Genomic DNA, 22260 nt, shown 5'->3' with positions numbered 1-22260 from the left:
GAGATGTTACAGTATATATGCATACATGCACTAGAGATTCTCCTTGCTCCTAAAGAGAGTCCAGTCTCAAGAAGTAGTGACCAGCAAATAAAGCCTCATTTTCATTTAGATGAGGTGCTCAGCACTATAAAACCATCCCTGATGACCCCTCAAGGCAGAATAATTTCTGTTTTCCATGATCCACAAGATCCTCTATAACACTCCAGTGAAAATGCTGATATTTATGAACAAATTACCTTGCAGAAAAAAGGCCAAAAGAAATCAGTACTAAAAAATGCCACAAAAAATTACTTTATCAAAACAAATTTGGGTTTTAGATTATATTTTTAATACAACAGCCTGCTTAGGAAAGCCAAGGAGATGAAGGAGAGCGGAAGGCTGGCTCTGCAAGCACCGAGGACGTGGCCGCCGCAGCGCACTGCGAATCCCCCCAAGAAAGGGGGGACAGATTGAGGCCAGTTTCAGCCGAGGGCACTGGTCCGGAGCGCGGAGCCAGCAGGTTCCAGTGTGGATGTGGAAGGGACACACGGCCGGGAGCAGCCCGGGATGTGGAAGGGACACACGGCCGGGAGCAGCCCGGGACGGCGCCTGCTGCGGGCTGCGGGCCCGGCTGTGCCCAGCGCTGGGGGGCACGACAGCTTACCGAGACGCGATTCACTGCCCCTCCTCCAAAATAAAAGGTGCAATTAAAACCAAACCAAAGCCCCAAGCTGCCTTGGGCTTTGAAAAAAATAAACCAAAAGAAGAGCAGCCACATCCCCGCGACTAAGAAATCCCGCCGGGGCTGTCACCGTGTCCCGCCGCTTCCGCTATTTCTGAGCAGGGTGAAGCTCCGCGGTTTCAGTCTCACCCCGCCCGAGGGGGTGAAGACTTCGGCTTCCGTCCGTCCCGTCTGTCCCGTCCTTGCTGTCCCTCCGTCCGTGCCGTGCCGGGAGCGGCACCGGCGGGGCCGCCATGTCCGGGTGCCTGCTGCCGCTGCTGCTGGTGCTGTGCGCCGCGCTGCCCGCCGGGCTCCGCGCTCAGGGAGGCGGTAAGGCGGCTCCTTTCCCATGGTTTCGGGAGGGGGGGATCTCTCTTCGCACCAGTCCTGGGAGCAGGCGGGGCCTGCCGGGAGAACGCCGCAGGGGTGGCGGTGGGTGCTGCGGGTCGGGGGCGCACCGGGACAGTGCCGGGGAAGGGGAGCGGGCACCCCACGGCAGGTTCGGTTCCCACATGGCTGAGGGCTTATCAGCACCTGTGCCGACCCCGCACACCGCCGTACAGCGGCGAGCTGAGCTGCGGGGGCAGGCAGCTGCTGCGGGCATCGCGGGGACGGTGTAGGAAGGTGGGATTGCCCGCCGCTCTAGCGGGAGCACGGCTGCAGTCACAGCCTGAGGCGCTCCCTCTCCTGGGTGAGGGGGAACGTGTGAGGGGAGTCGTGGTTGGGTGCGCTCGGCCGTGGAGGAGCTGGGGCACAGCGAGGAGCGGGTCCCGCTGCCCTCCTGTGCCGCCAGAGTCAGCTCCTAAATCCAAGGCAGCATCAGCAAATAACTTTTCAAAAGCTGTTAACTCTTTCTTCAGTGAGTCAGACTGCTTGGGGTTTAAAACAAGGTCTTTGGCATGTTTCTGGAATATCCTGCTTCGGTTGGCTAATGCCTGTTGCTCCTTGATGTCTGTAAAGAAGGGAGTATGATGGAGGGCTTGGGGAAGAGAACGAGCAGCCTCAGAAGGAGGCTAGTTCAAGTTTGCAAAAACATCCGCTAATCCGGGTGGTGTGAAAGCAAAGGAATACAGGGGTGATAACCCCACCGGCTGTGTCCTGTCCATTTCCTGACGCTGAAGAAAGGGATTTGAGGACAAATAACGTAGTGGGTGAATGAACTAACAGTCACTGAGCTGCAAGTTAAAAGTACTTTCTGTAAGCCTTCCTTGAGAGGAGCCTTTTCAAAATAAGTGGGGCTTCAAATTATGTCAGCATTGCTTAATATAAATAACACAACCAGAACTTGCCTCCCTGAGGAGGAGTTCACCAATTTCAGCGAAAGCAGAATAAGTCTCCTCTGTGCTCACTTAGAGGATATTAGGGTATATAATTACTTTCAGCAAGTTTATTTGTCATGGAATTAAGCTGCATGATGAATGCTCCAAAAGGAATGTGCAAGCCTCCCAGCGAGCATAAGTCATTGTCCTTGAAGTCACATCTGTAGCACACTCTTCCATACTCCAGCCTAAAAAATACTGGAAATATAGGAAATATTACAAAGTATTTCCTCAGTGTAAATTCCAATGCTAGAACTTGATTAAATGTCAACTTCCAAACTCTTCACACTTTCCTAGAACATATACTCTTTACAGGGTAATTAGCAATTTACTTAATCCCGGGAGGTCATTCTCTCCCTGCACTGGGAACTGGTGAGGCTGCACCTTGAGTGCTGTGTCTGGTGCTGGGCCCTCAGTTTGGGAAGGACATGGAGACATTTGAGCACATCCAGAGGAGACAACAAGGCTGGTGACGGGCTGGGAACACAAACCCTGTGAGGAACCACTGAGGGAGATGGGGGTGTTCAGCCTGGAGAAAAGGGATGAAGTTATCACTCTCTACAACTGGAAGGTGGCTGTAGTCAGGTGGGGGTTGGTCTCTTTCTCCAGGCAGCAGATGACACAATGACAGGACACAGGCTTAAGCTCCGTCAAGGGAAATACAGGTTGGATATTAGGAAAAAACTTTTTATGGAAAGAGTGATAAAGTACTGGAATGGTCTGCCCAGGAAGGTGGTGGAGTCACCATCCCTGGATGTGTTTAAAAGAAGACTGGATGTGGCACTCAGTGCCATGGTTTAGTTGAGGTGTTAGGGCTGGGTTGGACTCAATGATCTTGAAGGTGTCTTCCAGCCTAGTGATTCCGTGATTCTGTAATCTTCCCATTCTATTCAAGACTGAGTCTTGAGCAGGAGCAGCAGAAATATAAGCCCTCATTGGCAACCTTTTCAAGATTAAAAAGAGTAGGAGAGAATTTTGGGGTCCACATTTCATTGAGGCTACTGATTCTCAGAGAGACTGCCCTGAGAGATCTTGGGATGTATCAGCCTGTGTGAGGACTAACCTCACAGGTAATGTTGTGTACAGGTAGTGTGGTCTGTTTTGGCTTTGTTTCTACTTCACTCATTTGTTGTGACTCTTTTCCACCACCAACTGTTACCCACCTGTATAATTTTTCTCTGCTGTCTAGTATTCATCAAGAAAGAAAATGCCGACAAGTTCTTGGAAAGAACAAAACGTGCTAACTCTTTCTTAGAGGAATTGAAGCAAGGGAATATTGAAAGAGAATGCATTGAGGAGCGCTGCTCAAAAGAAGAAGCAAGAGAAGCTTTTGAAGATCAGGAGAAAACTGTAAGGATGAACTAATATGAAATTAGGTCTATATATTTCATGTTTAAAAATTACTATTCATGTCCTTTGAGCTGGGCATCAAAACTCACAGGTTGTTCCCAATCACTTAACACAAATAGTGATTGACTGTGGGTGGAATTGCTAAGGCAATAATCATCCCATAACAGTCTTAATGTAGCTCTTGCATGGCCATCCCAGGTTACATCCTCCATTCTTTTACCTGTTCTGATCTGTTCAATTGCCATTGAAAGTTAATTGACATTCAATGGCTTTGCTGCCATTTTCAGTGTTGAAAATACTTTCACCTTATCTGGGTTACATCCCTGAGTGCCATCACTGTGGTCAGGGCAGTCCCTAAGTGCCATGACTGTGGGAAGGCTGACAAGGCAAATGCTGACATGGAACCTCATGAGCTTATTTCAAGCAGTTTTTCTTGTAATTTTGTAGCTCTCTTTATCTGAATTGAGAGAATGTATAGTGTTAACAGTTCATAAATGCCTTAATGTTTACTGGAATGAAGTTTGTGTGACTCTTGTGTCACCTGCCCTACCCCAATGGCTTGCTTAATTTTAAACAGAAATGTGATTTGTTCCCAAGCTGAAGGAAAAGTTAAAGAGATGGGGCAGCTGGGTGGACTGTAAGTAGAAAAGGTGGTATTCCAAACATAGGCTGTAGCTATATGGCTGTTTAGGACTACCCTGAAACGGGAGCTAAGGCCAGATTCACTTCCCTTTAGCATTATTTGATGGCCAGAATGTTGTTGGAGTGACCCTGAGGTGTCCTGGGTGGGGACTTCTGGGTGCATCACCAGTGTACCTCAGATCATAAATGTTGACTTACCTATAGCAGAACTGGCACAGCCTGTTCTGCCTGGTGACCAGATGTCACTGGAAAGGACTGTCCTGCACAGGCAGCATCCTAGAGTCCTCAGTGCCAATGAAAAGGAGAACACAAATCAGACAAAGTATTTTTAAATGTCACGATTTGTGAGGTCCTAATTGACAGGAGTTTGGGGTGGGGATCAAGACTGAGAATTTAGCATTACAGGAATATAAGTAAATTCAGTCAAAACTGGTGGAAAGATAATTATGCAAGAAATCCAGTGGCTTATGCTGAATGGGTCACACTGAAAAAACTCTAAAGAAGTTCAGATATTTCTGAAAAATGCATGAGACTTGTTTCTGTGGAGCTGGGCCATATGGATCATATGGTTTTAAGTTATTAAATGGTAATAGTGGGCTGCTAGGCACTGTATGTATTTATAATGTAAATATTTCCTTTAACAATTGTTAGCTGCAAGCATCCTGTGTATGAAAAGTCTAATATTTTTCTGAGGAATTTGGTAATTCTTATCTATTTCTTTTTCTTCTCCATTTCCCACACCTACCTGTAGGAGGAATTCTGGAACGTCTATGTAGGTAAGAAACACTCTGTGTTTATTTAGAAGATTAAGCTTCCTTATTGCAAGGTTTGAAAGGATGCACCCCTTAAGTAACCCCTTCCTGCTCCCTTGCTTCCTCTCTTCACTCTGGGACACCCTCACATTGTGCTTCCTCTGAAAAAGGAATCTAATTTACTGCCCGCTGTTGCTTGAACCCAATTGCTTCATTTGAAGGCAAGGTTCAGCTGTCTGCAGTGGCTGGACTGGCCTTTGTCCTCTCAAAAAATAACAGTGGTCCTTTGCACACAAAGGACAGTGAGGAGCAGAAACTGTGTGAGTGGGACTGCCAGATAGTTTTCCTTCAGAGGGGCAGCCCCAGATAGGAAAATTCAAGATGCAAAGAGTCACAGATGAGAGTGTCTCTTAAATGCCATAACCAACACAAAGTTAAATTACATTGCATAGTAATTTGGCAGTTTCTTGTCACCTTCCATGGCAGTGTTGTTGATTCTTGTCTTAAAGAGCAATTTTTTGGTTGTGTTTTTTACAGAACTGTTTGGCATTCAAGGAAAATATGCCAATGGATCCAATATGCCAGTAGATACTACCTAACAGTTTTCTGATTTTTTATCTAAATATGTGAGTTTTATTTATTAGGGTTCTAGTGTTTGTAAGCACTATGCAAGGACAGATTTTTAATGTATTAGTGTTTGATAGCATGTTCTCCAGAAAGTATATGTCCAGTTTGCACACTGGGAGGAGTGCATCAAAAGTGTTGACCAAAGAGATCTCAGTTTTGTCTTTTGCAATCTACAGAATAATGAAGACAGTTGCCATGAAGAAGACCCAGACTTTCACAATCCTCTAAGCACAGGATGAACTCTGCAACCTACAGATTAAAATTTCAAGCAATTTTTTCTTTACTGTAACACTGTGTCAGTGTTACAGTAAAGAAAAAAAAATGTTTTCTTATGAGAATACAAGCAGCAGAATATCAGTGCCAATGCTCTTAGCAGAAATGTTAGATTTCATACATTTTAAACCACAGTCCACAAATGCTCTATGAGTGTTCAGAAGTATTGAAAACTACAGCTATGTTCAGGCAAGTTACTAGAACAATTTGTTCTTGCTTCCTGCTTTAGTAGGCTATTCTGAAATTTGTGCAATATTGATATAAAACTCATTACCACAGCTGCAACTACAGTGTAGGGTAAGAACTAAATAAGTATGTTTTCTAGCAGTAGGATGCTGCTTAGCTAAGGCCACTACAGAACAGAGTGCTATGGCACTGCAGAGGAGGCAGAAACCAGAAGTTATGATGTAGGCCTTCAGGCTATCTTTTTTTTTTTTTTGTTAATGTTGGTCTTGTCTTCCCTCTGTTAAGCATGAACATCAGTTTCCAGAGCCTCCATGGCTGGGGCTTTTGGAGAGGTCTTGGTTTTGGCCACATACAGGTAGAAGATGGATCTTGATGTGTGGGTGCAGTACACAAAGCCCAGCAGCTGTTTCCCATGACAGGCAAAGCTGCAGCAGATGAGGTTACAGCCCAGAAATTCCATGCAGGGAGCATGCTGGATCCTTAGAGGAGTTGCTTCTTGCAAGTTGTTTCTGCTATGGACATTGCTGTTTCAGCTGCTCCAAAGGGTACAAGTGGTAAAATAGGAGGATGAGAGCATGTTATCTAAAGCAGCAAATTATTAAGTGTCACTTTTCTGAATATCTTGCATTTTGTATGAAACAGAGCAAACACTATAGGGAAATGCAAGGGACCAGAAGTTCAGTATCTTTTGGCAGTAATTGCAATATGGAAATGTCCTGTCAGCTCTTAGAGGCTTCACTGTATGTATATTCTGACCACAATCATACTATCAAACAATATTCTGAGATGGAAGGACCCACAAAGATTATTGAGTCATTGATCAATCACAAATGAATGGCCCATACAGAGATCAAATCTGCAACCCTGTCCATATGAACACCGTGCTTTAACCAGCCGAGGAAATTTCTTTACCTTCCCACAAAAAAAGGCTTGTGTGCGCATCATAATACCAAAATGAGATTGCAAAACTGAGGATATAAAGATGAATCATTGCATGTTTGGAATGATTCTGTTTATACTGTTTGTACCATCTGGAATGTGGCAACTCATAGGACCTATATTTTGAAAGGAAGAATGAAAGATCTAAGAAAAACTAAGAGCCCTTCTGCGGCCACTGAAAATGCTTGCACACTGACAGTAATTTGGGTTTTGGTTTGTTTTTGTAGATGGGAACCAGTGCAGTTCAAATCCTTGTCACTATGGAGGCCACTGTAAAGATGGAATTGGTTCCTACACTTGCTCGTGCTTGGATGGTTATCAAGGCAAGAACTGTGAATTTGGTAAGTTTCTGCTTTAGAGAACTGTGATGGCAGACTTCCCAGGGAGCTTTGTAGGGAAGCATGTCTTGCATGGAAATCCTTCCTGGGGCTCACTTCTGTGGCATAGAGCAGCCCCTGTGACAGGGGGGTATCACTAGCCCAGAAGTAAGAGCAAGAATGTGAAACTGAGGTTCAGTCACAGGACCAAGGGGAGTGATGAGGAGTTGGAGTTTTTCGGGCAGGAGGGAGGAATTGTGTGAAGATTTACACAATTATGTTCTGTGTTAGTGTTTTGTTTATTGTTCCCCTGAGAATTTGTCTCTGCTTTTTGAGCTCACCATGCCATGGCCATTGCTCCCACTCAGACCTGGCAAGGACATTTGGTGTGCTGCATGTGGCTGCTTTGCAAGGCACAAGCTGATGTTCAGCACTCACATGAGTTATTCCTCAAGAGTGCTTCAAGTGCTTGGCCGGTGGGGATACAGATCCTGTTTGAAGAGGGTGTTTTGTTTTGGAGAACTTCCAGATCTTCTGTGAAGTCAGTGTTTATGTCCAGTTTTTCTGCCACCATCTCTTTTACAGTCATCCCAAAATTCTGCAGAATAAACAACGGGGACTGTGAGCAGTTCTGCAGCGTCCAAAGAGATGGGCGGAAGGATGTGGTGTGCTCCTGTGCAGATGGGTATGTTCTAGCAGAGGATGGCAAACACTGTGTTGCAACAGGTACGAAGCCATGAGATAAAGCAATAGCAGTGCTTGGTGAGACTTGCTTCATTGTTAAGAGATGTCTTGCTTTGCGGTTGAGGAATGTCTTTTGAACCACCAGTATCCTACATGACATAGGCCCAACAGTGAGGCCAGGAGATTTGTATTTCCAAAGCCTTCCATTTGTGAGGTGTTGTGATGGAGTGGATCAAAATGTACATGATTTTGAACCCTTTGCAAGGTGCTTCTCAGCAAATTACCACAGTAAATCCCACTATTGCCAAGAGAAAAGTAATTGCATTATAACTCATTTTCTTAAATGCTTACACATCGCATAAATTAGCAGCCTGCAAAACTTTTCTTCTGAAAACCTTTCTTTTTATAGAAAATGAAAATGTTAATGATTATAATCAGTTCTATTTACATATGTAAATTTTAGCACTCTTATGAAAGGACTCATCAGAGGTTGTCAAACATATACTCACAATGTTGTTCTTATAGCATTTTAAAAAATAACAAATTGCTCTTGTGACGCATATTACTTCACTCTATTTCCTTGTAATTTCCAAGAAGTTTTCTCTTAGCCTGCTGTCTCTCTCCATCTTTAATTTTAGCATTCTTCTCTTTACAGTAAAATACCCTTGTGGAAAAGTTTCTGTGGTAAGGAAGAAAAGGTCTGTTCTTTCACCCACTGACCAAGGCAATGTAACGAGTGATCAGGAAGACCCTCCTCCATACGAAATGACCACAGAGGAGAACTTTGTAATTACCACAGAGGAGAACTTTGTAATTACCACAGAAAGCCCAACCCCTCCACCTGACAACAGAACAAGAAGCAAGACTCCATATGTCGATACCAGGATAGTTGGTGGAGATCAGTGTCTTCCTGGCCAATGCCCATGGCAGGTGAATGGAGGGGGCTTTGCTCTGCATGTGGGCAGAGCGTGTGTCTGATGGAAGGGGAGCAGAGCCTCCTTCCAGCTGGGAGCCTTCTGAACACGGCCCATGTCACGTGCCAGCAGCAGTGAGATGTAGCTGAGCTGTGTGCAAAGTGCAGCCTCAGGGGGACAAAACAAAAGTCTTTGTGTGTCATTTTAGATGGAACTGCCTACTTTGTCCCCAGAGAGGATTTTGGGTCACACTGGTCTCCCAGGCCACTTTTGCAGGTTACATTTTTGTTCTGTCTGAGACCATCACCCCAGGCAGCACATCCAAGTGCATGCCAGATAAAGCCAGCATTTTGGTTCAGAAATACACCCTCATATCTCAGTTTCACCCTTGAGTTTGGGAAAGCCAAAATGAATTCCTGTATTTGGACATTGTTTGGGGGGTTAGTCCAAGGGATGTGGTGATCAGGAGTCTGCATTCTGCCTGCTCAGTCAGTCAATGCCTGAGGGGCGTTACTCAGCACTGGCACTGAGGTAATGTGGAAGGCAAATGTTTTAACTTCACATAGGGACAATCAGGACTCTGTAGCAGTAGAAGGTGATCAGCAGCCTCTGCATGGGGAAATGCAAAGCTAGGAGGGACGTGGAGGGCCGCATACATGTTGCAGTAAGAGGCATCTCTGTAGTGTGAAAAGAAGTCAGTTGGTGCTTTATAGCTCATCAACATTAAACTGCACTTCTTCCTTGTGCCCTTACCTGTCTTGCTTCACAGGCTGTTCTGTTAAATGAGGAAGGAGAAGAGTTTTGTGGTGGAACTATTCTGAATGAAAATTTTGTACTGACTGCAGCTCATTGCATAAACCAATCCAAAGAAATCCAAGTTGTTGTTGGTGAGTAATTATTTTTTTTACTCCTCTGAGGTGAGAGTAGCTGTTGGGCCGAATTTTTTGTGCCTTAAATCTCCCATGAGATGTACTCATGATTCATTAAGATTTGTTACCTTTTGGCTGCTTTTTATAATTTTTTGTCATTCTGACCATCCTTCTTTGTAACAACAGGTGCCTCTCTTTCTTCTCTGCCAGCTAGCTGGGAGGGATTGCAGTTAAATATTCTAGACATTTTGGTTATCAATGTGTTCAGCAGAGCAGTGCTTCTGCAGGAAGCCCATCATTCCTGGCACTTCAGAAGCATCCAGAGTTGTTCTTACAAGAACCCTCAGAAAATCTCTGACTCATTGAATAGAGCAGACAAGAACAAACTCAGATTTCCCATTGCTTCCCCTTGAGCCAGGACACAGAATCAACACAGCTTCATCTTTGCACTGTTGTAGTCCAGACCCTGTTCTCTTCTCTAAGCCAGGCTCAAGCTCCTGGAAGTGCTTCTACACAAAATTGCATTAGTTTAGCTGAATCAGCTTATGCCTTTGTGTAAACTGGTACACAGACCAAATCTCAGGACCAAAGCAAATCCAGTTGCTGCTAAGAAATGTTGCCATACCTGTTTATAGTTTCCTTGTGTGGTCTAAGTCCTGGGCAAAGTACACAGAATGAATATACTACTCTCTTCCTCTGTCAAGGTTGTTCTGAAGTTCTTATACTTTCTCCACATTGATGACCCTTTTAATGCTCTTGTGCAGGTGAAGTGGACAGAGAGAAGAAGGAGCAGTCTGAATCAATGCACACTGTGGATAAAATATACGTTCACTCCAAATTTATTGTTGAGACTTACGATAATGACATTGCTTTATTAAAGCTGAAGGAACCTATCACGTTTTCAGAGTACGTCATCCCAGCATGTCTCCCCAAAGCAGACTTTGCTAATGAAGTTCTGATGACGCAGAAGTCTGGGAGGGTTAGTGGCTTTGGGCGGGAATTTGAAGGCGGTCGAACGTCCAAAAAACTGAAGGTGCTTGAGGTCCCCTATGTTAATAGGAACACTTGCAAGCAATCCACTAACTTAGCCATAACTGAGAACATGTTCTGTGCTGGTTATGACACAGAGCAAAAGGATGCTTGCCAAGGAGACAGTGGTGGCCCCCATGTGACCAGATACAAGGATACTTATTTTGTTACTGGAATTGTTAGCTGGGGTGAAGGATGTGCAAGGAAAGGCAAATATGGGGTCTACACCAAACTGTCCCGGTTCCTGCGCTGGGTAAGGACAGTCATGAGTTTGTAGTGGTGCCGTGTCCCTTGATCCTCCTTGTTACCTGCCAAGGTGCAGGATTGGAAATGGAAACTTTCTTTTCCTGAACATCTGCTAAGTTGGTTTTGACATCTCCTTAAAGTTATGGTCTGCTTCCATTTGTATTGTTCCTGGCTTTAAACACCTCTGAGGAAAGTCAAGGTGTTTGGAATTGGTTGAATGAGGGAATTCCCCAATCCAAAAGGCTGCTGAGAGGGGTCTTTGGCTTCTTTTAATTACTTATCAATGGTCATTGTGGTTCCTATCTGTTGTCACAAGTGCTCCAACCAGAGACTTCTAAACATATTCTGAAGAGTCACTAGCCATGATGAAAGCAGGAAGGATGGGAGTCACTAAATCCTCATATTGCAGCCATCTGGCTCAGCAGGGAGTTTATCCATACTGGAGTTGTTTAGCTTCTACCTTGAGATGTGTTCAGAAGATGAAGGGAGCAGGGGATCTTGCATGGTAAAAGCTGAGACACAATCAATATGTGATGCTAAATAATAACAGCAGCTCATTAAAAAGGGGTTTTGCTTTATAAGTATTCTAGTTCACTCTAGTTTAATTTGTACACTGTGCTCATCAGAATATATATACATGTGCATATTCAGTGTTTTCTGTATCTTGTTCTGGATTGTGTATGGCTGAGGATTGGAAAGCTCCTTGCATGTGTATTGTTCTAGATGTTTCAGTTAGGTGCAATATTGATGTACACCAGCATTTGAAATAAAACATTCTTTCTTTTTTTTTTCTCCTTTGGTTGGGTTTTTTCTCTAACAAAGCCCCTCAGCCTCTAACCCCCTTACAATTCCAATGGCTTTTCAAAGCTTCTCCAATCTCTTATGTTCTGTGCTCTGAGGAGCACTGAACTTCCTTAGGCACCTGCTGCACTTTGAGCTGGTACTGGCTTGTGTCACTTAGCAGATGCTGTGAGCAAAGTAGACTGACAAACTCAAAACACAACTCTGCAAACAGCAAATATTGCTGCAGCCAGCACTAATTGTGGGCAGGAAAGTGAGTGGGCAGGTCAGTTATCTCAGCTTGATGGTCTTGACCTGTATAACTCTTCAGTGGGCTTTCTTCCATGTTTGCTCGGCAGTGTTTGTTCCCTGAGTTCTGTCCACTGGGTTCCTGTTCAAATCCTTTGTCCCACGGGTGCTGCTCCTTGTACTCAATCAAGGTGAAAGATCCCTCTTCAAAGGAAAGCCTCAGGTCTGGATCCTACCAAATCCTGCTTACATACTCTTGCTAAGAGCTTTCTTCTACTTAAGCAGAGATTGAGGACTGAAGGAAAACACAGACTGGGCTGTAAAGAGGTTGAGGTAGCTGAAGGCATCACTTTATGTCCATTGCTCTTTCTGTGCCAGCATATCTGCCCTGCTGAGAAGACATGAGTGAAATGTGCTTGCCTCTGAACCTCCTATCAAAGGTCATAAGCAACCCTAGGGCCTACAACAAAAGGAGGAATTAGAACACATTCTTTTTTTAATGTTGACAAATGATTTGGGAATGATTTCACATAACAGAATTGAACAGATTGCAAAATCCAGGAAAGGGACACAGCACACAGCTGCTGAGTAAACTGGTGGATTTTGAGAGACTGGAATTCCTCCTGGCAAGCACACATGGCTGGCTCAGACAAAAGCTGACATGTACCTAGGATGGTGGACAGGGAGGCTCTGAGCTAGTCTCCAGTGCTCAGGCTTCTTCTGCCTTCAAGGAAAAGCCAGTCCTGAGACTAAGGGGGAGGAAAAGAAGGATGGTGAGTTAGCCCTGTGACTAGAGAAGCCCTGCAGTAGATATTCCCAGGAGGGCTGTGAAGTCTCTGGTGCTGGTTGTCTTCCAGAGTGGGAGATGTACGCAGATGTCAGGTGTGCAGCATGATGGGGGCTGCCCTAAGGGGCACATGTGGACAAGCTGCCCTTTGTTATGGCATCCTGCACTTTGGGAGGAAAACACACTGCAGTGGGCTCAGTGTCCAACAGTGCTAAAATTAAAAGAGGTCAATTTGATCCCCTGTTGGCTCAGTAGGTTGGGCTGGGTGACCCTGTAAGTCTCTCCAGCCCCAGTTTTCTGTGTTTCCAGGTGAGGAGCACGTGCCACTTTTAGGATCATGCCTTTGTGCCCTGCACTAGCATGGTAAGAACAAGCTTCCTGTGTACTGCTCCCTGGCACAGGTGACTGACCTGGCAGGATTGTCTTCCATAGCCTGATTCCCAGAGCACAAAGGCCCGTCAAGAGCTGTCCCCTTGGAGTTGTTTGAACAAAAGGAAACAGCTCATAAAACCCATACATAACCCTTCATTTTTGGATACAATATGAGATATACCCAAAAGTATGTATTCCATCAGCATCTTCATGAGCTGTTAAAACCACGTGGGACAGTGTTCCTTGTCTTCTTCATTACTCATCCTTGATAACTCCAGGGCATATTTTTTGTTAATGAGCCATTGAGTGTCACTGCATGATAAAATTACATCATCCCATTGTGAGATGCTCCACCCAGGGGGAGGAACCAAGCATTCCTAACTGCATATAATCTGAGTCTTGTAACAGTCAGTCAGCTTTATCCACTGAATTCCCAGAGGGCACGAGTTCCATAACCACGACTGGACCTTCAGAGGAAAACAAACCCTTTTACAGGAACACTGCTTCAACAGAACCACATCTATCACTTCAAGAGGACTGCAGCCACCAGTGAATTGAACTGCTACCAACACCTGGACTAACAGGTTGTCAGGTTGTATTCTGACTCTGTCAGTGTTTCTGTATCATTGCATTTATTTTAATTTTCCTATTAAATTGTATTTCTGACTTGGGATCTCCCACTGGTTTGCTTTCAAACAATAACATTCCCTCAACATTCATAATGGGATGAAATTGATGAGTCTGGGGAAGTGTGCTCGGTCCAAGTGTGCTTGTGATTAAGCTGGTGGATAACAACTTTGCAATGTGCTCACTGAAACCTGCAAACTCAGTGCCCTGATTCGCTCCTCACTTCTGGGGTGCCTTCCTGCTTCGGCCCAGCATACAGGAGGCACAGAGCTCTGTTACTTGTTGTTTGCCTTCCTTGGGACATGGTCAAGAGCCACATCACCCACTCTAGCTCCTGGCTGCCTGCATAGTCCAGCTGCTTTAGAGAGGCTTTGTCCAAATTTTGAGAGGAAAGCCTCTTAGACGTGCTCTGCCAGCACAAAGCCATCAGTGGGGCATTGCTGCAGCACACGCACATGTTTTGTGTTTGAACACCGTGCCATGGTGACACTGAGCGCAGACTTTGCTCTCAGAGGTTTTGTTTTCTGTGAGTGGCTGACCCTTGCACTGTGGTGTTTCTCCCTCAGCAGCTGCCCCAGAGCCCTGCAGAGCGAGCAGCGGGTGATGCGCAGTGCGCTCGGAGGATGGGCATGGCAGGTCATCGTGGGACAATGTGGCTTCTTCCCACTGTCCTCCTTTTCCTTCAGATGAGGCAGACAGGTACAGTGTTTGCTTCACCTTGGCTCTGTGCTGCTTTGCCTAATCCATGCAGGGAGCTGTCCATGTTTTTGCTTTGTGGGGCAGGGGACATGAGTGAACACTAAATGGCTTTGCTGTCTCACCAACCTTGGTTCCCTTTGCCAGCTGCAGGGTAATGATATCCAGGGCTGAGGCACACGGGGAATTCCATTTTGGAGTGACAATTGTGTCAGTGTAAATTATGGGGTCAGTATGTTGATATGTAGTGTTTTCAAAGGCTCAGCACAAGTAATGGGCTATTTCTCATATTCTCAGGAGACATGATAATTAAATAACCCTTACTATCCATTTGTAAGCTGCTGAGGGACAAAATTATGTCCACAATATTTAACTGTACAGAGGAGAACAAGAACCCTACCCCATATATCACTGTGATTTTCTAATTCGTCACAAAACCATCACATCTCCACTTAATAAAATAAATTATCCCACCTAGTCTGACCCTGCTCTAAACAGGGGCAGAGCAGGTGGTAAAATTTAGAAATTAGAAATTTGTCTTCTCTAAAGCAATGAATTCTTGAGCAAGTGTCACTTTTCTGGATATCCTACTTCTTGTATGAAACATTGCATTCCAGAGAACATATGTGAGGGGGTAACACATTTTTTGCAGCAGAGCATTAAATGGGAAAGACCATGTCAGAAAAGGAATGAGATGGGTGGGAGAAAGAGCTGCTACATGAAACATGTTTCCAAATGCAGAGTTACCTCCCTGACCTCAATGTCTTCATAAACTGAGTTTATGAGGTATGTGTGGCTGGGGCCCTGGAGTCAGGTCAGCCGGGTGTGTCCAGGAAAGGAAGAAAGGTTGCAGAACTCAAGATACCAGCATAGATGTGGGCAGCATGAGGTGAGAGGTAATAACTACAAGCTCAAGCTCATACCTCGATAGATACAGTGAGAAAATTTTGGTTCTCTAAGCAGTACAGAATAGAAGTTTGGCCTGCTCATGTGACTTTAGCAGGGTTTGTAAAGTTTGGAGGTTTTATTAGCTTCTGCTTAATAAGTCAGTATCTGTGTCTTTAAATGAACAGCTCTGCAGGCAAAAGACATGCAGAAGGCCTGAGATGACCTTTGAGGAAATAAAAGTTGATGGTTTTCAGCCAGTAGTTGCATTATAGAAATGTCCTGTCTGGTTTTACAGGATTACCATCACTGTAAGTTATGTAGACGCTGACCAGTATGTATTACTTAATCTTCCTGTAAAAAAAGGCTTCTGTGCACATCATAATACAGTGGCCACCAAAAAGAGATTGCAAAACTGAGGATATAAAGATGAATCATTGCATGTTTGGAATGATTCTGTTTATACTGTTTGTACCATCTGGAATGTGGCAACTCATAGGACCTATATTTTGAAAGGAAGAATGAAAGATCTAAGAAAAACTAAGAGCCCTTCTGCGGCCACTGAAAATGCTTGCACACTGACAGTAATTTGGGTTTTGGTTTGTTTTTGTAGATGGGAACCAGTGCAGTTCAAATCCTTGTCACTATGGAGGCCACTGTAAAGATGGAATTGGTTCCTACACTTGCTCGTGCTTGGATGGTTATCAAGGCAAGAACTGTGAATTTGGTAAGTTTCTGCTTTAGAGAACTGTGATGGCAGACTTCCCAGGGAGCTTTGTAGGGAAGCATGTCTTGCATGGAAATCCTTCCTGGGGCTCACTTCTGTGGCATAGAGCTGCCCCTGGGCCGACTCAGACCTGGCAAGGACATTTGGTGTGCTGGATGTGGTTGCTTTGTAAGGCACAAGCTGATGTTCAGCACTCACATGAGTTTTTCCTCAAGAGTGCTTCAGGTGCTTGGCAGGTGGGGATACAGTTCCTGTTTGAAGAGGGTGTTTTGTTTTGGAGAACTTCCAGATCTTCTGTGACGTCAGTATTGATGTCCCGTTTTTCTGCCACCATCTCTTTTACAGTCATCCCAAAGTTCTGCAGAATAAACAACGGGGACTGTGAGCAGTTCTGCAGCGTCCAAAGAGATGGGCGGAAGGATGTGGTGTGCTCCTGTGCAGATGGGTATGTTCTAGCAGAGGATGGCAAACACTGTGTTGCAACAGGTACGAAGCCATGAGATAAAGCAATAGCAGTGCTTGGTGAGACTTGCTTCACTGTTAAGGTTTACAGTTACAGTCTTGCTTTGCAGTTGAGGAATGTCTTTTGAACCACCAGTATCCTACATGACATAGATCCAACGATGAGGCCTGGAGATTTGTATTTCCAAAGCCTTCCATTTGTGAGGTGTTGTGGTGGAGTGGATCAAAATGTACATGATTTTGAACCCTTTGCAAGGTGCCTCTCAGTGAGGCATGTCAGAGTAAATTCTGCTGTTAACAAGATAACAAAAAATCTTAGAATCACAGACTATCCTGTTTTGAAAGGAATCTTCAATTATCATCCAACTCTTGGACTGTTACTAGACTTCCCCAAGAATAACTCCATGTGCATGAAATTGTTGTCCACACATTTCTTGAATTCTGTCAGGCTTGGGGCCTCGACCACTTCCCTGGGGAACCACCCTCTGGGTGAAGAACCTTTTTCTACTATCCAACCCAAACCTCCCCTGACATAGCTTCCTGCCATTCTCTCAGATTTCTTCATGGAAAGGGCTGTCCAGCACTAGAATGCACTGCCCAGGGAAGTGGTGGGGACACCATCCCTGGAGATTTTCAAGAAACAACTGAATGTGGCATGTAAAGCTACAGGCCAATTAACAAGGTGGTGATCTGTCAAAGGTTGAATTCTAAGATCTTGGAGATCTTTTCCAACCTAAAGGATTCTGTGATTCCATGTCCTGGTCACCACAGAGAAGAGATCAGTGCCTGCCTCTCCTCTTCCCCTCAGGAGAAAGCTGTAGACCACAATGAGGCCTCCCCTCAGTCTCCTCTTCTCCAGGCTGAACAGACCAAGTGACCTCGGCCACTCCTCATACTTCCCCTCAAGGCCCTTCACCATTTTGTTGACCTCATTTGGACAATCTCTAACAGCTTTATATCTTTCTGATATTTATATGTCAAAAACTGTACACAGGACTCAAGGTGAGGCCATGCTGAGAAAACTGATCACAGTAGGATCTTTGCTTAAACACTTACAGGCCATACAAAAGAGCAGCTTGCAAAAATTTATACTTAAATTGCAGTTAACCTTATCAACTTGCAACTGAAGAGATAGTGCTAATCATAATTATCCAATGTACATATGTACAATTTTATTGTAGTTCAAAATACCACAGGGGGCGGGGTAAGTCAACCAATTAGATATCATGTCAGGTTTTATATATTTTATAGCTAATAACAAATTGCTATCATTAGCCATATTATTCCTAAAATAAAGCACTTCACCCAGTCTCCAAATTAAATATATTGTATTAAGAGGAACTACATTTATCTATCAATGTAAATAATTGAAGATGATGTATTAAATTTGTTAAAAACAAATTGAAGATGGTGTAGTAAATTTTAAATACTTTCAAAACATGATTGTGAGATGGAAGCTGAAGAGAAAATAGAACTCATTTTTCAAACCATATGATCTTTCTTCCTTGATTCCATGGGCCAAGTCTTTCATATTGTCTGGAAAATGAGGAAGCAGCACTATATATTGTGAGATGGTATTTCCAAGGAGTTTCTTCTTGCGTTGGTGTTTCTCTCCATCTTTAATTTCAGCATTCTTCTCTTTACAGTAAAATACCCTTGCGGAAAAGTTTTTGTGGCAAGGAAAAAAAGGTCTGTTCTTTCACCCACTGACGAAAGCAGTGGAATGAGTGATCAAGACCCTCCTGCATATGAAATGACCACAGAGGAGAACTTTGTAATTACCACAGAAAGCCCAACCCCTCCACCTGACAACAGAACAGGAGGCAAGAAGTCATATGTCAATACCAGGATAGCTGGTGGAGATCAGTGTCTTCCTGGCCAATGCCCATGGCAGGTGAATGGAGGGGGCTTTGCTCTGCATGTGGGCAGAGCGTGTGTCTGAGGGAAGGGGAGCAGAGCCTCCTTCCAGCTGGGAGCCTTCTGAACACGGCCCATGTCACGTGCCAGCAGCAGTGAGATGCAGCTGAGCTGTGTAACCCTGGGCACTTGGATGCGCTGTTCTGCAAAGTGCAGCCTCAGGGGGACAAAACAAAAGTCTTTGTGTGTCATTTTAGATGGAACTGCCTACTTTGTCCCCAGAGAGGATTTTGGGTCACACTGGTCTCCCAGGCCACTTTTGCAGGTTACATTTTTGTTCTGTCTGAGACCATCACCCCAGGCAGCACATCCAAGTGCATGCCAGATAAAGCCAGCATTTTGGTTCAGAAATACACCCTCATGTCTCAGTTTTACTCTTGAGTTTGGGCAAACCAAAATGAATTCCTGTATTTGGACATTGTTTGGGGGGTAAATCCAAGAGATGTGGTGATCAGGAGTCTGCATTCTGCCTGCTCAGTCAGTCAATGCCTGAGGGGCGTTACTCAGCACTGGCACTGAGGTAATGTGGAAGGCAAATGTTTTTTTAACTTCACATAGGGACAATCAGGACTCTGTAGCAGTAGAAGTCAATTTGTAGCTTCTGAACATGGCAATGCAGTGCTAGGAGAGATGTGGAGGGCCACATACATGTTGCAGTAAGAAGCATCTCTGTAGTGTGCAGAGAAATCAGCGCTTTATAGCTCAACATTAAACTGCACTTCTTCCTTGTGCACTTTTTTTATTTCACAGGCTGTTCTGTTAAATGAGGAAGGAGAAGAGTTTTGTGGTGGAACTATTCTGAGTGAAAATTTTGTACTTACTGCAGCTCATTGCATAAACCAATCCAAAGAAATCCAAGTTGTTGTTGGTGAGTAATTATTTTTTACTCCTCTGAGGTGAGAGTAGCTGTTGGGCCGAACTTTCTGTGCCTTAAATCTCCCTTGAGATGTACTCATGATTCATTAAGACTTGTTACCTTTTGGCTGCTTTTTATAATTTTTTGTCATTCTGACCATCCTTCTTTGTAACAACAGGTGCCTCTCTTTCTTCTCTGCCAGCTAGCTGGGAGGGATTGCAGTTAAATATTCTAGACATTTTGGTTATCAATGTGTTCAGCAGAGCAGTGCTTCTGCAGGAAGCCCATCATTCTTGGCACTTCAGAAGCATCCAGAGTTGTTCTTACAAGAACCCTCAGAAAATCTCTGACTCATTGAATAGAGCAGACAAGAACAAACTCAGATTTCCCATTGCTTCCCCTTGAGCCAGGACACAGAATCAACACAGCTTCATCTTGCACTGTTGTAGTCCAGACCCTGTTCTCTTCTCTAAGCCAGGCTCAAGCTCCTGGAAGTGCTTCTACACAAAATTGCATTAGTTTAGCTGAATCAGCTTATGCCTTTGTGTAAACTGGTACATAGACCAAATCTCAGGACCAAAGCAAATCCAGTTGCTGCTAAGAAATGTTGCCATACCTGTTTATAATTTCCTTGTGTGGTCTAAGTCCTGGGCAAAGTACACAGAATGAATATACTACTCTCTTCCTCTGTCAAGGTTGTTCTGAAGTTCTTATACTTTCTCCACATTGATGACCCTTTTAATGCTCTTGTGCAGGTGAAGTGGACAGAGAGAAGAAGGAGCAGTCTGAATCAATGCACACTGTGGATAAAATATACGTTCACTCCAAGTTTGTTGCTGAGACTTACGATAATGACATTGCTTTATTAAAGCTGAAGGAACCTATCACGTTTTCAGAGTACGTCATCCCAGCATGTCTCCCCAAAGCAGACTTTGCTAATGAAGTTCTGATGACGCAGAAGTCTGGGAGGGTTAGTGGCTTTGGGCGGGAATATGATGGTGGACAACTCCCAAAGAAACTGAAGGTGCTTGAACTCCCCTATGTTAATAGGAGCACTTGTGAGCAATCCACTTACTTTGTGGTAACTGAGAACATGTTCTGTGCTGGTTATGACACAGAGGAAAAAGATGCTTGCCAAGGAGACAGTGGTGGCCCCCATGTGACCAGATACAAGGATACTTATTTTGTTACTGGAATTGTTAGCTGGGGTGAAGGATGTGCAAGGAAAGGCAAATATGGGGTCTACACCAAACTGTCCCGGTTCCTGTGCTGGGTAAGGACAGTCATGAGTTTGTAGTGGTGCCGTGTCCCTTGATCCTCCTTGTTACCTGCCAAGGTGCAGGATTGGAAATGGAAACTTTCTTTTCCTGAACATCTGCTAAGTTGGTTTTGACATCTCCTTAAAGTTATGGTCTGCTTCCATTTGTATTGTTCCTGGCTTTAAACACCTCTGAGGAAAGTCAAGGTGTTTGGAATTGGTTGAATGAGGGAATTCCCCAATCCAAAAGGCTGCTGAGAGGGGTCTTTAGCTTCTTTTAACTTTTATCAATGGCCATTGTGGTTCCTATCAATTGTCACGAGTGCTCCAACCAGAGACTTCTAAACATATTCTGAAGAGTCACTAGCCATGATGAAAGCAGGAAGGATGGGAGTCACTAAATCCTCATATTGCAGCCATCTGGCTCAGCAGGGAGTTTATCCATACTGGAGTTGTTTGGCTTTTACCTTGAGATGTGTTCAGAAGATTAACAGAACAGGACATCTTGCATCTCTAAATAACAAGGGGTTTTGATTTATAAGGATTGTACTTCACTATAGATTAATTTGTACACTCTGCTCAATGGAAAATAAATATATGTGCACATTCAGTGTTTTCTGTATCTTGTTCTGGATTGTGTATGGCTGAGGATTGGAAAACTGCTTGCATGTGTATTGTTCTAGATGTTTCTGTTAGGTGCAATATTGATGTACACCAGCATTTGAAATAAAACATTCTTTCTTTTTTTGTTCTTGTTTATTGTAATTTTAACAAGCCCAGCCCCAAAAGCCTCTATCCATCATGTAGTCTGCCCCCTAAGAATCCTGATGGCTTTTTTAAAGCTTCACAAATCTCTTATGTTCCCCTGTGCTCTGGAACACTGAATTTCCTTAGGCAACTGCTCCATTTCTTTTAGGCCTTGAGGTGGTACTGGCTCATTTCAGGTAGCAGGGGCTGTGAGCAAAGCAGACTGACAAACCCAAAATACACCTCTGCAAACAGCAAGTATTGCTGCAGCCAGCACTAATTGTGGGCAGGAAAGTGATTTCACATAGCAAAATTTGATCCGATTGCAAAATCAGGAAAGGGACACAGCACACAGCTGCTGAGTAAACTGGTGGATTTTTGAGATACCAGAATTCCTCCTGGCAAGCACACATGGCTGGCTTAGGCAAAAGCTGACATGTACCTAGGATGGTGGACAGAGAGGCTCTGAGCTAGTCTCCAGTGCTCAGGCTTCTTCTGCCTTCAAGGAAAAGCCAGTCCTGAGACTAAGGGGAAGAAAAGAAGGATGGTGAGTTAGCCCTGTGACTAGAGAAGCCCTGCAGTAGATATTCCCAGGAGGGCTGTGAAGTCTCTGGTGCTGGTTGTCTTCCAGAGTGGGAGATGTACGCAGATGTCAGGTGTGCAGCATGATGGGGGCTGCCCTAAGGGGCACATGTGGACAAGCTGCCCTTTGTTATGGCATCCTGCACTTTGGGAGGAAAACACACTGCAGTGGGCTCAGTGTCCAACAGTGCTAAAATTAAAAGAGGTCAATTTGATCCCCTGTTGGCTCAGTAGGTTGGGCTGGGTGACCCTGTAAGTCTCTCCAGCCCCAGTTTTCTGTGTTTCCAGGTGAGGAGCACGTGCCACTTTTAGGATCATGCCTTTGTGCCCTGCACTAGCATGGTAAGAACAAGCTTCCTGTGTACTGCTCCCTGGCACAGGTGACTGACCTGGCAGGATTGTCTTCCATAGCCTGATTCCCAGAGCACAAAGGCCCGTCAAGAGCTGTCCCCTTGGAGTTGTTTGAAC

At 44.6% G+C, this 22260-nt stretch overlaps 2 protein-coding genes across 3 annotated transcripts; both read left to right on the top strand.

Annotated features, from left to right (window-relative positions):
- The first annotated feature begins 754 nt into the window (after positions 1-754).
- F10 (coagulation factor X) lies at positions 755-11639 on the top strand. Its single transcript, XM_059465979.1, has 8 exons — positions 755-1030; positions 3209-3369; positions 4763-4787; positions 7016-7129; positions 7691-7831; positions 8445-8719; positions 9473-9590; positions 10337-11639. The coding sequence occupies exons 1-8, from the start codon at positions 955-957 to the stop codon at positions 10876-10878; spliced, it is 1452 nt and encodes a 483-aa protein (XP_059321962.1). The 5' UTR covers positions 755-954; the 3' UTR covers positions 10879-11639.
- Positions 11640-13487: 1848 nt separating this feature from the next.
- Positions 13488-21208, top strand: LOC132069581 (coagulation factor X-like). Of its 2 annotated transcripts, none has more exons than XM_059465885.1 (7): positions 13488-13627; positions 14232-14361; positions 15857-15970; positions 16316-16456; positions 18079-18326; positions 19100-19217; positions 19961-21208. In XM_059465885.1, exons 2-7 carry the CDS (start codon positions 14286-14288, stop codon positions 20500-20502), a joined length of 1239 nt encoding a protein of 412 aa, XP_059321868.1. In that variant the 5' UTR covers positions 13488-13627; positions 14232-14285; the 3' UTR covers positions 20503-21208. The 2 variants fall into 2 exon arrangements, with proteins under 2 accessions (XP_059321868.1, XP_059321867.1); XM_059465884.1 differs by having other exon boundaries at positions 13539-13619.
- The last annotated feature ends 1052 nt before the right edge of the window (positions 21209-22260 follow it).

The sequence above is a fragment of the Ammospiza nelsoni genome, chromosome 2, assembly GCF_027579445.1.
Source record: "Ammospiza nelsoni isolate bAmmNel1 chromosome 2, bAmmNel1.pri, whole genome shotgun sequence".
Taxonomy (NCBI): Eukaryota; Metazoa; Chordata; class Aves; order Passeriformes; family Passerellidae; genus Ammospiza; species Ammospiza nelsoni.
Note: the sequence above shows the minus strand (reverse complement) of the source record. Positions and strands in the feature narration are given on the sequence as shown.

Excerpts from the sequence above, each read along its gene's own strand:
- F10 (XM_059465979.1), top strand. The coding sequence starts at position 955 with ATGTCCGGGTGCCTGCTGCCGCTGCTGCTGGTGCTGTGCGCCGCGCTG. Across the intron at positions 3,370-4,762 it reads TTGAAGATCAGGAGAAAACT|GAGGAATTCTGGAACGTCTA; the intron begins GTAAGGATGAAC and ends ACCTACCTGTAG. Across the intron at positions 7,832-8,444 it reads CAAACACTGTGTTGCAACAG|TAAAATACCCTTGTGGAAAA; the intron begins GTACGAAGCCAT and ends TTCTCTTTACAG.
- LOC132069581 (XM_059465885.1), top strand. The coding sequence starts at position 14,286 with ATGGGCATGGCAGGTCATCGTGGGACAATGTGGCTTCTTCCCACTGTC. Across the intron at positions 18,327-19,099 it reads CTGGCCAATGCCCATGGCAG|GCTGTTCTGTTAAATGAGGA; the intron begins GTGAATGGAGGG and ends TTTATTTCACAG. Across the intron at positions 19,218-19,960 it reads AGAAATCCAAGTTGTTGTTG|GTGAAGTGGACAGAGAGAAG; the intron begins GTGAGTAATTAT and ends GCTCTTGTGCAG.